Source organism: Callithrix jacchus, chromosome 1 (assembly GCF_049354715.1).
Source record: "Callithrix jacchus isolate 240 chromosome 1, calJac240_pri, whole genome shotgun sequence".
Lineage (NCBI taxonomy): Eukaryota > Metazoa > Chordata > Mammalia > Primates > Cebidae > Callithrix > Callithrix jacchus.
The window spans coordinates 130,826,209-130,842,614 of NC_133502.1; the positions used below are offsets into that span (position 1 = coordinate 130,826,209).

Consider the following 16,406-nt stretch of genomic DNA (forward strand, 5'->3'; position numbering starts at 1 on the left):
GTGTTTGTATCAAGTTTCCTTGGAATGAATATATGTTCCTTTTCAATCTGAAGATTAAATTTTTGTCATTTCAGAGAAATTTTCTTCTTTTTTTTAATCTTTGGGTACATTGATGTGTTCCTCTGGTTTATTTTATTATTATTATTATTTTAACCTAAGACACATTACTTTGTCGCACAGAATTTATCAGTTTTCCAGTTCTATGAGCTTTTTGCTTGTTGTTTAATTTTGTCCTTTTGTATTTAAAGATATGTATTTACTATTATTATCTCATTTTTTCTTGCTCGAATTTTATTATTAGCTCTTTAATGATATTGTTTCCATCCTCCATTTCCTTAAGTTTGCAATCCTTCTTTTCTCCATTCTTCTGTTTTTAAATTTATCTTTAAATTATTTTAGTCCTAATTTACTTAGTAGTGTATAGCCACGGTTTTATATATTTTAAAAATTATATCTTGAAGATGGTTTCATATAAAAACTTACTCAACTTCTGCACTCTTTTGAATTGTATATAACATTTCATTTTTATTCATATATAAATTATGTAACTCAGGCTCATGAAACATAGTGTAAATAAATTTTTGTTTCTGCCTACACTTCTTTAAAATTTATTCAGTGCCCATAATCTTCCCTGCCTGCCTCTGGGTAGGAATTTGGGCAGATTCTCATGACTTTCCTGCTCCCTCTTGAGAAACGAGTCAGTTCCAAAGGCACTGTATCACAAACACAGACCAAATTCAAAAATCAGAATGCACATGCCAGAGATTTTTCAAAATTCAGAGATAAACAATTCAATCAAATTTTTTTTTTTTTTTTTTTAGGTAGAGACTGGGTTTCACCATGTTGCCCAGTCTGGCCTTGTTTTGAACTCCTGGACTCAGGCACTCCGCCCACCTTGGCCTCCCAACGTGTTGAGATTACAGGCTTGAGCCACTGAGGCTGGCCAGAGATAAGCAATTCAAAATTGATTTAACACAAAATCTTCTCTCCAAACAAACTTAATGTTAGAAGTCTGAAGAGGAAAAGGGCAATGGAGTTGTTTTCATGTGAAACTTTCTTCCTTGTGGAGCCCCTCTAACCTGCCTCTTCATGCCTTGAAATGTGCTGGTTTCTAAGCCCTCAGAGCTTAGGATTTCAGAGCTGGGAGAATAGGAAAGAGTAAGAAATGTGGACTAGTCTCTTTTAAGCTGCATTCTTTCATGTTCTCTAGACCTGGCATATGTTTAAAAAGAACTCTCCCTGGTGGGCTTTTCAGAGATTCCCTGCTGAGTCCCATCAAATATATCTCTTTTACATGAGACATGAACCTTTTCCTTCAGCAAGTCTTTTTCTCTCTGGTTTCAACCTACATTTCTCTGACAGTCCACCCTACACAGCAGCACAGTGATGAGTCCCCTCATTCTTTGCCAGTTACCAATAGCCCTCTTAGGTTAACTAAAGATGGCCTTAACTTGGTTCTTTCTCTCCCATCTGTAACTGGACCAGGGAGAAATACATGTTTTCTCCTGCCAAGCTTGGGACTATGGGCCATTCTCAACACAGAACTTTCTTGATCTCACTGTCAAATGGTAAGTTAGCTTTCTTCTCACTGTAAGGCCGGTTGCCTTGCCGGAAGTCAAATGGACACATTCATCACTCTCCGCCCCTGATAACTGCGTCATCACCCAAGCTCATTATCTGGCTTCCCCACATAGCTTCCCCGCACCTGCCTCTGCATACCATGCCCAAGCCCACACTCAGCACTAGATTATGCATCCAACCTCAAGCCCACTGTTAAAAAACCCTGCAGAGAAATTTTTTAAAGAAACCCCACCATACACTGCCTAGCAACAGCCTGCCCCATACGCCCCCAGCAGGCCCGCATACCCAAGGTCCCACCCGCCTACCAATGGCAGCTAGTTTCATATACTTCCTACTTTAACTCCATGTACTTCCTGCTCCTCAACAGCCAATATAAATGCCTTCTCTTTGTTTCCCCAGTTATCAATCAAGGTCCACTTACCCAGGGTCCCGCCCACCTACCAATGGCAGCTAGTTTCATGTACTTCCTACTTTAACTCCAGGTACTTCCTGCCCCTCAACAGCCAATAGAAATGCCTTCTCTTTGTTTCCCCAGTAGCCAATCAATTGCCTGCCCTCCCCATAAAACCCCAAGCACTAAACAGCCGGGCAAGACTTCTCTGGCCCCCCCCTTGGACCACTGAAGCTCGCCTGGGAGCTGAATAATTAGCTTCTCACTTTCTTATACTTGCCTCAGTTTCTTCATTTTACCTCAGCAATAAATCTTACATTTGGTGCCGAAACCCGGGAGGAGTTGTGAGACCCTTCCCCCTCCTGGGAGGGGGGAACTGACTCCTCCACCCGAGGCCAGACCAGGAGCTGCTCTGCCATGAGGTAAGACTTCTGTTGCCCACAACATTTCCCTCTGCCTGCTCTGTGGGCTCCCTACTCGTAATCGCGGCCACCTCCTCGTTACTCACCGTGGGCCCAGGGCCCTGGCCTCATTCGGAGGACCTGAGCATAGTGGAGGCATTCCTACATTTTTGTCTTCTCCCCGTAAGGGGTCTCTCAGGGCCAGAAATCTAAGGAAGACATCCTCACCTTCCTGAACCCTCTCGTAATCTCCGGTGTTTGGGGGGATGGCCTGATATGCTGAGCCAACCTTCTGATCATCTCTGCAGCAGCGGCTAAGGTTTGGGTGATAAGAAGTCTTGTTCACAAGCCCAGGCTTTGCCTAGGACTAAAACAGACATCTGGCTCTCAATCTCAAACTTGCCCTTTGGCAGGTCAGCTCCCGCCTAGGCACTTTTAGTTTTTTTTTTTCTCTCTCTCTCTACTCCAAAGCAAGGTGTGTGAGTGAGTGAGTCTTTGTGTAGTCCCACAGCTAAATGGCTAAGGGCTAGTGTGGGCCTCCAACCGCAGTTCCATGGGGACGTCATAAGGCATAATGGTGATTCACCTCAGGACCAACAGTTCTGAGGTAACCAGGCCCAGGGGTTATATGAGTACACCTTAGCCAAGACACCCCTGAAATATATCTCTGGGGGCGTGGCCGGGAAGGCATCAGACTGGTCTCCCATCTGAGGGGCACCCACCCTTTGTCTGTCAATCCTATATGTGTTCCTGTCTCTACTGTAGATTTGCCAGCTTTGTTAGGCTCTTACTAACTGATATACAGTGGATCAAGCCTACTTCCCTTGAGGTACCAGATATTCTACAGTAGGTAACAGACCACTAGCTTCAGGGGACCTTCATTGAGTTCCTGCCTCTACAAATAACTCTGTCTCATTTTTTCTTCTATTCTTCTTCTACCACTGAAACCCCACTTCCCACTTCCTCTAGTTTCACTTCCTCTAACTCTACCATGTGACAAATAGCTCTAGCCCTGTCCCTTTTTATTTTCTTTCTTATTGTTATCATTGCAGCCTGTAAGATCTCTCAGCCTCCCCCTCCAGGAAAGGAGCTTTTCTGTCCACGTTGAGTATAATTTCTTTTTATGTCCACTTCTCACCCTTAGGTCACTGAAGAAGATAAAATTTGGGTAATCAGAACTCCTGCCCAGACCCCAAGTCACCACCAGGATGCCTAGTCCAAAATCTACCCAAACTGGGTCTTTCTATAAAAAAGAAAAGGCTACTCTTCCTCTCCTCTGTGGCCTGGCCACAGTATCCTCTAGACAACCAGTCCAAGTGGCCTCCTGGGGGCACCCTCAACTTTAATGTTCTAACAGATTTAGACAACTTCTGCCAAAGGAATAGCAAGTGAGTGGAGGTTCCCTATATTCAGGCTTTCTGGCACCTCTATTCCCACCCCAGCCTCTGCTCATCCTGCAGTACTGCCCAAGTACTCCTGGCAAAAATGTTCCTCCACTGCCCTTGGCCCCTTTGCCGACCTCCTCCTCTTCTTTATCTGACCCTTATCTGTCTGAAGAACTCTCCCTACCCCCCACTTGATCCACTAATCCCCCATTATATGTGCACCCCCAACCCCCTCCTCCTCCTCCTCCTCCTCCTCCAAGTTCGGACATGGACTCTCCTATTAGTGCTCACACTCACTCGCTCAGTACTCCCAGCAACAAAAACTCCCTCCTTTGTCCTCTCCGCGAGGTGGCTGATGCAGAGAGTGTTGTCTGAGTACATGTTCCCCTCTCCCTTACTGATCTGTCCACCATTGAGAAACACTTAGGGTCATTCTCCACCAATCCTACTGCTTACATCAAGGAATTTTGGTACCTCACTCAGGCATATGACCTAACCTGACATGACACTTATGTAATCCTGTCCTCTACCCTTACTCCTGATGAGCGTAACCACATCCTCATGGCAGCCAGGGCACATGCTAATCAAGTACATCTCACTGATCCTCAGATGCCAGTAGGCGCAGTGGCAGTCCCTGAGGCTGATCCTAACTGGGACTATCAAATTGGCCAAAATGGCTGCCACCGCCAAGACCAAATGCTACAGTGCCTCCTAGCAGGCATGCAAAATGCAGCCCAAAAAGTAGTTAATTATGGTAAACTGCAGGATAGAACTCAGGGTCCTACTAAAAATCCAGCTGCCTTCCTAGACTGGCTAACTAACTAACGCTATGGTCCTTCATACCTGAGTAGATCCAGACTCTTTAGCTGGGGCTACCCTCCTAGTGGCCCATTTAATTTCCCAGTCAGCACCAGATATTAGAAAAAAACTAAAGAAGGCAGAGGAGGGCCCCAAACTCCCATACGAGACCTGGCAAACATGGCATTTAAATTTTTTAATGGCCGAGAGGAAATGGCTGAGGCCGCCCACCAGGCCCAGCTAGAGCAACAGGTGAGCCTCTAAGCCCAAGCTCTTGTAGTGGCTCTGAGGCCGGCAACTCACCAAATGTCTGGTGTAAGGGGCCTGTCAAGGACCCCCCAAAAGGGTCCCTCAGGACTCTCTAGACCCACCCAGACTGCTTCCAAGGTCCCGCCTGGGCCCTGTTTCAAGTGTGGCCAAGAGGGGCACTGGGCCTGACAGTGCCCCTGTCCGCATTTAGCCCTGGGACCCTGTCCTATCTGCCAATGGACCGGACACTGTAAGGTAGATTGCCTGTCCCAGACTACAGGCTCACCCCTTCCATGTGAGGGGCAGGCCAGTCCGAAGGATGCAGTCCCTTTGTTTGAACTCCTTGGCCTCATGGACAACTGATGTGGCCCAGGCTCGGAGACCCCTATCACCCTTGCTGAGCCCAAGGTAATGCTACAGTAGCAGGTAAGTCCATTTCCATCTTAGTAGGCATGGGGGCTACCTATTCTGTATTGCCTTCCTACTCAGGACCTAACACACCTTCCCAGGTGTCAGTTATGGGAATTGATGGAAAGCCCTCCTGCCCCAACCAGACTCCTCCCTTAGCCTGTAAACTTGAGGGGAACCCATTCGCTCACTCCTTCCTGATCATGCCTTCGTGCCCAGTTCCCCTACTAGGATGGGACATCCTCCAAACCCTAGGGACCATCCTCCAACTCACTGGCACCTCACAGCCAACCTCATCCCCCACCCATTTTCTAGTACTAACCCTAACTGGTAATGGACCCAGTCATAACCCTTCACCTCAACCCCCATCCCTCCTGAGGTATTTAGCCCTTCAGTAAAAGATACCTCCAAGCCTGTAGTGGCCACACATCACACGCCAGTTAAAATATTTCTCAAAACCCCTACCCACTTTCCCTCCCGTCCTCAGTTTCCCATCTAAAAAAAACCACCATCAAGGCCTAAAACCAATCATCACTCGATTTTTAGCCCAAGGACTCCTTATCCCCACCAGTTCTCCTTGTAATACTCCTATCTTACTGGTCCAAAAGCCATCGGGTGACTACCGCCTAGTCCAAGATCTACACCTTATCAATAACGTGGTAATACCCCTCCTTCCAGAGTCTTACTTCCTCTTTGCCTTCACCTAGACCCATCTGGACACTAACCTGTCACAACAGTTAAGCTCGACAGTCCTGCCCCAAGGCTTTAAGGACAGCCCCGACATTTTCAGACAAGCATTGGTGACTGACCTCAGTTCTTACCCCATTCAACCCAGTCTCCTTCTCCAGTACATAGATGACCTGTTACTTTGTAGCCCCTCCCTCTCCATGTCACAGCAACATACTGCTATCCTCCTTAATTTTCTTAGGTCTCAGGGGTACCGGGTATCCCCCTCTAAAGCACAGCTGTCACTTCAGTAACTTATTTAGGCAATACCATCCTACAAAATGAAGCCACTTTAACCATTTAAAACCCCTAAAGAACACCCCCAACCTTTCTCCTGGCTAACTTTAGTCCAACAAAGTATCAACATGTTAGATTTAGCCAAATCCACAAATTTCACCAACTGCTTTTAATGTGCCTCCCTCAACAACACCCCTTTGCTGCAGTTCCCCTCCAGACTGGGTTCAACCTGTCATGATCACCTATAGGGCAGCCTCACCCCCCTTAACAGACATCCCCCTGTTTAAGGTACACTTTCAAAGTCTCTCTCTCTGCTACAGGACTGTCAATAACTCCCACTGCAATATTATAGTAAAGGTAACCTCCACACTCTATGCACCTCCAGGGGGGTACTTTTGGTGCAATGCAACTCTAACCAAAGTTATAGATATCTCTCTTCCCTTCCCTTGTGTACCAGCCACCTTGGTCCTCCAGTTAGAAGTATATAGACAAGCTGAGTTCTTATCCCTGGTCACTCCATCCCCAAACCACCAAAGTAAATGAGCAGTCTTCCTCCCACTAATGGTTGGCCTCTCCTTAGCATCTTCTCTAGCAGCAGCTAGAATAGGGAGTGGTGCCCTGGGCTACAGTGTCACCTCAGCTGCACAACTAGAGAACAAACTCCGGGTGGCCATTGAGGCATCAGCTGCCTCTCTGGCATCCCTCAAGTGACAAATCACATCACTGGCTGAGGTAACTCTCCAAAATCGATGGGCCCTAGACCTGTTAACAGCAGAAAAAGGAGGTCCCTGCTTGTTTCTCCAAGAACAATGTTGTTATTACATTAATAAAACTGGTCTAGTGGAAGAAAATGTCAACACTCTCTATCATCTTCAAGAAGACCTCCAAAAAAAAAAAAAAAAACAAAGTGCACCAGCCTCTTCTCTTAATTGGTGGCAATCCCCTATACTTACCTGGCTAACCCCTATCATCACTCCCATTATCATAATTTGTCTTTTACTAATGCTAAACCCTTTCTTTCTCAGGTTTTTACAAGCTTGCATAAAAGAAATTTCCAGGGTAGCCATAAATCAAATGCTACTTCACCCATCTGTCCGAGGCACTGGCCAACAGACCCCCGCCTACTCTGCCCCTGTTCAGCAGGAAGTAGCCAGAGAAAAATGGCATCCTATATCATCAAAAAGGTCGGAATGTAAGGCTGGTTGCCTTGCCAGGAGTCAAACAGACACATTCATCACTCTCCGCACCTGATAACTGTGTTATCACCCGAGCTTATTATGTGGCTTCCCCACATAGCTTCCCCGAACACACCTCTGCATACCATGCCCAAGCCCACACTCAGCACTAACTTATGCATCCAACCTCCTGCCCACTGTTAAAAAACCCTGCAGAGAAATTTTTTAAAGAAGTCCCACCGTACCCTGCCCAGCAACAGCCTGCCTAGTCTGGCAGGCCCATGTACCCAAGGTTCCACCCACCTACCAATGGCAGCTAGTTTCATGTACTTCCTAATTTAACTCCATGTACTTCCTGCTTCTCAACAGCCAATAGAAATGCCTTCTCTTTGTTTCCCCAGTAGTCAATCAAGGCCCACTTACCCAGCGTCCTGCCCGCCTACCAAAGACAGCTAGTTTCATGTACTTCCTATTTTAACTTCATGTACTTCCTGCTTCTCAGCAGCCAATACAAATGCCTTCTCTTTGTTTTCCCAGTAGCCAATGAATTGCCTTCCCTCCCCATAAAACCCCACACCCTGAACAGCTGGGCATGACTTCTCTGGCCCCCCCTTGGACCACTGAAGCTTGCTCGGGAGCTGAATAATTAGCTTCTCACTTTCTTATACTTGCCTCAGTTTCCTCATTTTACCTCAGCAATAAATCTTACACTCACCTCCGAACTTCTCAGTACACAGATAGTTGGGCCCCTGCAGGGAACACGTCTTGAGCTCTCTTACTGGCCCCAACAGAAGCTTCTTCCTACTTCCTTGCCAAGACACACTGACACCTGAAGCAGAATAAAAAATCTGCACCCCGTGTACACCTATCAAAACATCCTCCCATATTTTGAACAAAATCAAAAAAGTTTAAAATTCTCCCCATACCCAAACACTCACAGAACACATTTTTAAAAAGCCTCACCGTTGTCTAATGTGTTTGTGTGCCTTTGTCAACCCACATAAACATACGCAATGAAATGGACATACGGCTTTCTGTGCTGGAACACGGGCTGTTTGGAAATGACTCTTTCATCACCCAATACTGTAAGGTCATAAAGCAAACAAACAACAACAGCCTGTCTTAATTTGCATTTTTGATATTTTCCTCAACAGGGGTTGTTTTTGCATTTTTATTTTTTCAGATCTTGCACTAAACTATTTTTTATCTTGACTGTTTTTGGCATTCCCCTAAATTCTTTTAATAACAGCTTTATTGAGATATTCACATGTTATAGAATTCATTGTTAACATAGGAAAAGAACCAAAATGGTTGACAGGAGACAGGATTAACATGTAGTTCCCACTTGGATAGAAAGAACAGTATCTGGAGTTTCACACTGTGAACTTTTACTCCAAGAACCACTACTGGAACATATCAAGAAATCTGAGAGAATTCACAGACCCTTTGAAAGAAGTGGCTTGTTGCTAGAAAGGTCATGAGACAGCACAACTGTGAGTTACCAAAGTGTGAGGCAGGGAAAAGTCTGCCTCTGAACCCACATCCCCGCTGAGGAATCTGAAAATCCAGATCACAGGAGAAGGATTTAACCTTACTTAAAGTTGAAACAGATTTAGGGAGCTGCGTGAAATATAAAAGTAGAAGAAGCAGTGTGAAGAGCCCTGTAGACACTGCTGGTCCCCAGCTCAAGCCCAGGGAAACCATTCCTAGTCTTACCTCACAGAGGTCGTTGGAGAAGGGAAGGCAGCTAGTGAAACTGGGGAGGGGCCAGAGGGTGAAGGAAGCTCCTAGCTAAATTTTGCAATAATTTCAACTGAGCATGAATTTTCCTGAGCAGAATCCAGGAGCATGAACAGGAAGTGCAGACACCAGCAGAGAAGCCACAGCCAACAGTTCAGGTGGGCAAGCAGTCAGGCAGAGAAGGGCAAGGCCTGAGAGCAGGAACCCTGCTTGCTTTCTTAGTGGGGAAGATTGGAGCTTGGAGCAAAAACTCAGCCCTGCTTGCCAGCTATGTGGATATAATCTTGGTGTGGTTGGGGACATGGTAGGAGTGAGTCTGGCCTTGCTGGCTGCGTTGGAGCAGGATGAGGCCTGTCCCTATCAGCTTTCTCCTACTTCCTTGCAACCTGTGTGATGTAGCAGAGGCAGCCATAATTTCCCTGATAACATCACTCTATTTACCTGACAACCACATCCTCATCTCCCACAGTGACTGTGGCAAACCTGACCCAAGGAGAATCTGAGCTCAGGATGAGAAACCTGTGTACTCATCCTGGCCAATGTAGGGTGAGATTTTATCCCTCTTCTACTACTTCAGCTGGTACTGTCTTGAAAGTGCCACCTCATGGTTAGAGGCCAACCAACTCAGACCATTACAGAAACTCACAACAAAACAATCCTGTTCAAAAAAAGGAAACAACAGCTAATTTTATCATCTACAGCACCTGGCTAACTAGAGGTTCTGAGTTCGTCTATGTGACAACTTTACTGCTAGCATAACCAGCCATTCGAGAAAACCAGTGCACTAAACAAAACTACAGTGAAAGACTACCACAGAGTTCACTTCGTTTCCCTGCCACCTCTGCTAGAATAGATAATGGTATTTATGGCTTGGAGACATGAAGATGGATAATATCACAGAAGTCTTTGTAGAAATTTCCCAACCTGGACCTTGGTAGCCCATTGGATGGCTAGACCCAGAAGGGCAATAACAATCACTGCAGTCTGTCTCTCAGGAAGCCCCATCCCTAGAGAAAGGAAAAGAGCACCATATCAAGGGATTCCCTTGTGAAACAAGAATCTGAACAGTAGACCTTGAGTTTCAGATCTTTCCACTGAAATAGTCTACACAAAAGAGAAGGAACCAAAAAAGTAATTCTGGTAATATGACAAAGCAAAATTCTATAACACCCCTAAAAGATAATACTAGCTTTCCAGCAATGGATCCAAACCAAGAAGAAATCTCTGAGTTGCCAGATAAAGAATCCAAAAGGTTGATTTTTAAGCTACTCAAAGAGGCACCAGAGAAAGGTGAAAACCAACTTAGGAAAATTTTTTAAAAACTGCAGGTTACGGATAAAAAGTCTTTGGAGGAATAGATATCATAAAGAAAAGACAATCACAACTTCTAAAATGGAAGACACACTTAAAGAAAAGCAAAATACACTGGAAAGTTTTAACAATAGACTCTAACAAGTAGAAGAAAGAACTTCAGAGCTCAAACACAGGCTTTCAAATTAACTCAATCAGCCAAAGAAAAAAGAATTTAAAAAAATGAACAAAGCCTCCAGGAAGTGCAGAATTATGTTAAACAACCAAACCTAATAATAACTGGTGTTCTTGAGGAAGAAGAGAAATCTAAAAGTTTGGAAAACATGTTTGAGGAAATAATCCAGGAAAATGTTCCTTGCCTTGCTAGAGATCTAGACATCCAAATACAAGAAGCTCGAAGAACACCCAGGAAATACTTTGCAAAAAGATTATCACCTAGGCACAGTCATCAGGTTACCTAAAGTCAAAATTTAGGGAAGAATTTTAAGAGATGGGAGGCAAAATTATTAGATAATCATATACAGGAGAGCCTATCAGATTAACAGAAGATTTATCAGCAGAAACCCTGCAAGCCAGAAGGGATTGGAGTCTTATGTTTATCATAAGGATTGTTACCAATCCTATTGAACTTTAAGTGAAGTAACTCAGGAATGAAAAACCAAACATCATATGTTCTCACTTTTAAGTGGGAGCTAAGATACACAAAGGCATAAGAATTATATAATGGACTCTGGAGACTCAGGGAAAATTGCGAGGGGACGAGTGATAAAAGACTACATATTGTGTTCAGTGTACACTGCTTGAGTGATTTATGTACTAAAATGTCAGAAATCACCACTAACTAAGTTATTCATGTAAACAAATACTACCTGTTCCCCAAAAACTATTGAAATTAAAAAAAAAGAATGCCCATCGAAAACTAGCAAGATTGCAGAGAGAAATTGGCATACCATATATGTACTGCTGATAGCATCAACAATGTTTTATCTTTTTATAAATCAATTTGTGGTAAGAGCCAATAAAAGAGAATTCATCTATTAAATGTATACAGTTGAATAGTTTTTAGTATTTTCTAAGAGTTTCCAGCCATCAGAATTTTAGAACATATTAATCATCCCATTAAAATGCACATCAGCGGTCACTCCTCTTTTTCTTATCTCACCTGTAGCCCAGGCAATCTCTATTTTCTCTCCCTATTGATATACCCAAGAAAAATTTCTACATGAATGTTTATAGCAGCACTATACATAATGACCAAAAATTCCCTTATATTTTGCCTTCACACCTGTTGCTTCCTTGAGCTTCAAGAAGAAACATCCCTCATTCTTTTCTCCTTATATCAGTGCAGCATTTCTCTCCAAGGAAATTGCTTCACAAAATCCTCCCTCTTTCCATACACTGAGCTATTTTTGTATCCTTGATCCAGCTGAGACATCCACTGGTCTTGAAACTGGTTCCAAATAGGAAAGAAAAGGTAGTATAGGTTAGCATTTTGAGACACAGATGCAAGAAATAAATGAGCTCATTCACATTCTGCCTGATATAATTAGGATTTGTTGTCCCCACCCAAATCTTGTCTTGAATTGTAATCCCTCTGTGTCAAATGTGGGAGGTGATTGGATTTTGGGTGCAGTTTCCTGCATGTTTTTCTCATGTTAGTAAGTGAATTTGTGACGGAATTGTGGACAATGAGCTCAGGTCACTCCCCAGTTGGGTGTGTTCTTCCTTGGTCCCTCACTCACCCAAGAATGGGGGAGAGGACCCTGCTGGGCAGTCAGTTCCTTTATCAGACCCCAAAGAGTTTTGCAGAAAGTGATTTATTTAGGCAGAGACAGAGAAAAAAAAAGATAGATAGAGCAAGCTCCCACACTGTCCTGGGAGGGGATCCAGAGATGGAGTCCGCACAGATTTGGGAGAAGGGGACTTTTAACCTGGGAGTTATTTCTGCGCCATTTAAGTTTTTTGTCCTATGAAAGGAGTTCCTTTAAACTTCCGCTGGAGTGATTGAGCTTTGATTTCTGACATTTGATTTGTTGTTTGGCTCACAGTCCTCCCATAGCTTTTTGTGGGCTTTCTAGACAAAGGGAGCTCATCTGGGCAGTCTATCTTCCCGCATATGAAAGTTAAACAAAGACCTCTAAGCTCCTGGATGGAGACATGAAAGAAGGCAGGTCGAGCATGTCGCTGGAAAGTTCTTGCCTTTGAAACCATGCCCCTTGTGGAACCGAGGAGAGAATACATTCCCTCAAGTTCTCACAAGATCTGATGTTTTTGTAATGCATTTTTTCCTGCTCTTCTTCCCTCCTCTCTCTCCTGCTTCCTTGTGAAGAAGGCGCTTGCTTCCCCTACTGCCATGATTGTAACTTTCCTGAGATCTCCACAACTCTGCAGAGCAGTGAGCCAATTAAACCTCCTTTCTTCATAAATCACCCAGTCTCAGGCAGCTCTTTATAGCAATGTGAGAATAGACTAATACTCTGCCTTTGCCAGTTACAAGGGAAATTACTTAAACTTTCTGAATTTCAGTTTTCTCTTCTGTAAAACTGAGATAATAGCATAATGTTCTTATAGATTTGTAATGTTTAAATGAAGCAATTTATGTAAAGTGCTTGTAGTAATACTAAATACTCAAGAAGTAAAATGTGTTAGTGATTGTTTTTATTTTTAACTTGTAGTGTAAAAAGCATATATCATAACATTTACCATCTTAACATTTTTACATGTACAGTTCAGTAGTGTTAAGTACATTTAAACTATTGCAAAATAATTCTCCAGAACTTTTTCATCTCTCAGAACTGAAACTTTTTAGAACAACTATATCCTAATAGTCTCTTAGCCCCTGGTAACCACCATTTTACTTTGGATATCTCGAAATTTGACTACATTGGATACTTCATATAAATGGAATAATATTTGTCCTTTTATGGCTGCCTTATTTCACTTAGCACAATGTTCTTAAGGTTTATCCATGTTGCATTATGTAACAGGGTTTCCTATTTTTTTAAAGGTTGCATAAAATTTCATTGTATCTTTATACCACATTTTGTTTATCCATTCATCTGTCAATGGACATATCGGTTTTTACCTCATGGCTATTGTAAACAGTCCTGCTATAAACATGATTGTGCAAATACCTCTTCAAGTCCTAGCTTTCAAATCTTTGGAATACATACCCAAAAGTGGAATTGTTGAATCATCATATGGTTGTTCTATTTGTAATTTTTTAAAAAATTATACTTTTTTTCCATAGCTGTTGCACCATGTTACAATCTGACCAACAATGTACAAGGGTTCCAACTTCTCTACATCTTTGCTAATACTGGTTATTTTCTGTGTTTAAATTGTAGCCACCTTAATGGGTATGAGGAAATACCTCATTGTGGTTTTAATTTGCATTTCTCTTATGCTTAGTGATGTTGAACATCTTTTCATGTGGTTATTTACCATTCATACATTATCTCTGGAGAAATGTTTACTTAAGTCTTTTGCCCATTTAAAATTTTAGTTTTTAAATTTTATTTGAATACTTTTTGTGGTACAAGTGGTTTTTGGTTACATGAATAAATTCTTCAGTGGTGAGTTCTGAGATTTTAGTGCACCCATCACCTGAGCAGTGTGCAGTGTACTAAATATGTAGTCTTTTATGTCTCATCACCTCCCAAGCTTGCCCCCACCACATTCCCCCAAAACCATTATATCATTCTTATAACTCTGTATCCTCATAGTTTAGCTCCTGCTTATATGTGAGAACACACAATACTTGGTTTTCCATTCCTGAGTTACTTCACTTAGAATAATAGCCTCCAGCTCCATCAAAGTTGCTCCAAAAAATTATTTTGTTTCTTTTTATGACTGAGTAGTATTCCTTTTGTGACTGAGTAGTATGACACAATTTCCTCATCCACTCATTGGGTAATGGCACTTAGCTTGTTTCCATATTCCTGTAATTGTGAATTGTGTTGCTATAAGCATGTGTTTGCATGTGTCTTTTTCATATAATAATTTATTTCCCTTTGGGTAGATACTCAGTAGTGGGATTGCTGGATTGAATGGTAGTTATACTTTTAGTTCTTTAAGAAATCTCCATACTGTTTTCCATAGCGGTTGTACTAGTTTACTTTCCCATCAGCAGTGTCAAAGTGTTCCCTTTTCATGACATCTATTCCAACATCTTTTGCTTTTTGACTTTTAAATTATGGGCATTCTTGTAGAAGTAAGGTGGTGTCTCATTGTGGTTTTGATTTGCATTTTCTTGTTGAGTAGTGATGTTGAGCATTTTTTTTCTAAGTTTGTTGGCTGCGTGTGTGTGTTCTTAAGAGAATTGTCTATTCATGTCCTTAGACCACTTTTTCATGTGATTGTTTGTTTCTTGCCGGTTTGACTTCTTTCCAATTCTGAATCTTAGTCTTTGTCGGATGCATAGTTGGTGAATATTTTCTTGTTATCTTTTTGTTGTCCTGCTTATTTATTTTGCTGTGCAGAAGCTTTTTAGTTTAATTAGGTCCATTTATTTTTGTTTGTTTTTTGCATTTACTTTTGGGTTCTTCGTCATGAATTCTTTGACTTAGCTCATGTCTACAAGAGTTTTTTTTCAATGTTATCTTCCAGAAATTTTACAGATTCAGGTCTTAGATTTAAGTCTTTGATTCATTTTGAGTTGATTTTTGTATAAGGTGAGTGAGACATAAAAGACTACATATTCAGTACACTGAACACTGATCAGGCTCATTCTTCTACATGTGGCTTGCCAGTTTTCCCAGCACTATTTACTGAAAAGGGTGTTCTTTCTTCAATTTATGTTTTTGTATGGTTTATTGAAGATCAGTTGTCTGTAAGTATTTGGGTTTATTTCTGGGTTCTCTATTCTGTTCCATTGGTCTATGTGCCTATTTTTATTGTAGTACCTTGTTGCTTTGATAACTATAACCTTGTAGCATAATTTTAAGTCAGGTAACGTGATGCCTCCAGATTTTTCTCTTTTGCTTACTATTGCTTTGTCTATGCATACTCTTTTTGGGTTCCATATTAACTTTAGGATTCTTATTTCCAGTTCTATAAAGAATGATAATGGTATTTTGATGGGAATTAGTTAAACTTACAGATTGTTTTTGACAGTATGGTCATTTTCACAATATTGATCCATCCTATCCATGAGCATTAGATGTGTTTTCAGTTTTTTTCCTTTTCTCATGGAAGCTGTAGTAAAAATGATTGAGTTCTTGATTTGATTCTCAGCTTGGTTGTTGTTGGTGTATAGCAGTGCTCCTGATTTGTGTACTTTGATTTTGTATACTGAGAATTTACCGAATTTGTTTATCAACTCTAGGCGCTTTTTGGGCAAGTTTTCAGAGTTTTCTAGGTATATGATATCATTGGCAAACAGCAACAATTTTATTATAATGCTTTCTCTTTTTCAATTTGGATGCCCTTTATTTTTTTCCTCTTGTCTGATTGCCTTGCTTTGCCCATTTTTAAACTAGGTATTTGATTGCTTATTGCTGCATTGTAGTTCTATATGAATTCTGGATATTAAGAACTTTCATAAGAACCAATATATGATTTGCAAATACTTTTTCTTATTATGCAGGATTTCTTTATACTTTGTTGAATATTTTTTTGTTGAACAAAAGTTTTAAAGTTTGATATAGTTATTATTTTTAAAATGTGCTCTGTAAATTATAAGTATAACAGTCTTTCTTTGAAACATCATATATGTCTCAAGAGTAACTTCTATTTTAATGTCCTGTAATATATATTTTGTTGATTCCTTATTGATAGGCAGTTAAGATTTTCTTGTATTTTACTATCACCAACATTTCTGTTCCTCTTTTTACATGTGTCATTTTTCATTTGTTTGAGAACATCTGTAGGAAAAATACCTAAAGGTAGAATTTCTTAATAAAATAATTTATATTCTTAAAATTTTGACAGTGTATACCAATTTACATTCTCACTGACAAATTATGAAAATGCTTGTTTTCTGACAAACAGAAAAATATAATAC

At 41.6% G+C, this 16,406-nt stretch overlaps 1 protein-coding gene across 6 annotated transcripts in view; it reads left to right on the forward strand.

Moving 5' to 3' along the window:
• Positions 1-2,008: 2,008 nt before the first annotated feature.
• The window catches only part of LOC118155287 (uncharacterized), a 213,211-nt gene continuing 198,813 nt past the window's right edge, over positions 2,009-16,406 (forward strand). The window contains exon 1 of one of the 6 annotated variants that reach the window (XM_078349973.1): positions 2,009-2,394. In XM_078349973.1, coding sequence (XP_078206099.1) covers positions 2,390-2,394 — 5 coding nt within the window. In that variant the 5' untranslated portion in view covers positions 2,009-2,389. The remainder of the gene's footprint in view (positions 2,395-16,406) is intronic. The other 5 variants (XR_013526775.1, XR_013526773.1, XR_004745558.3 and 2 more) reach the window with 5 other exon arrangements.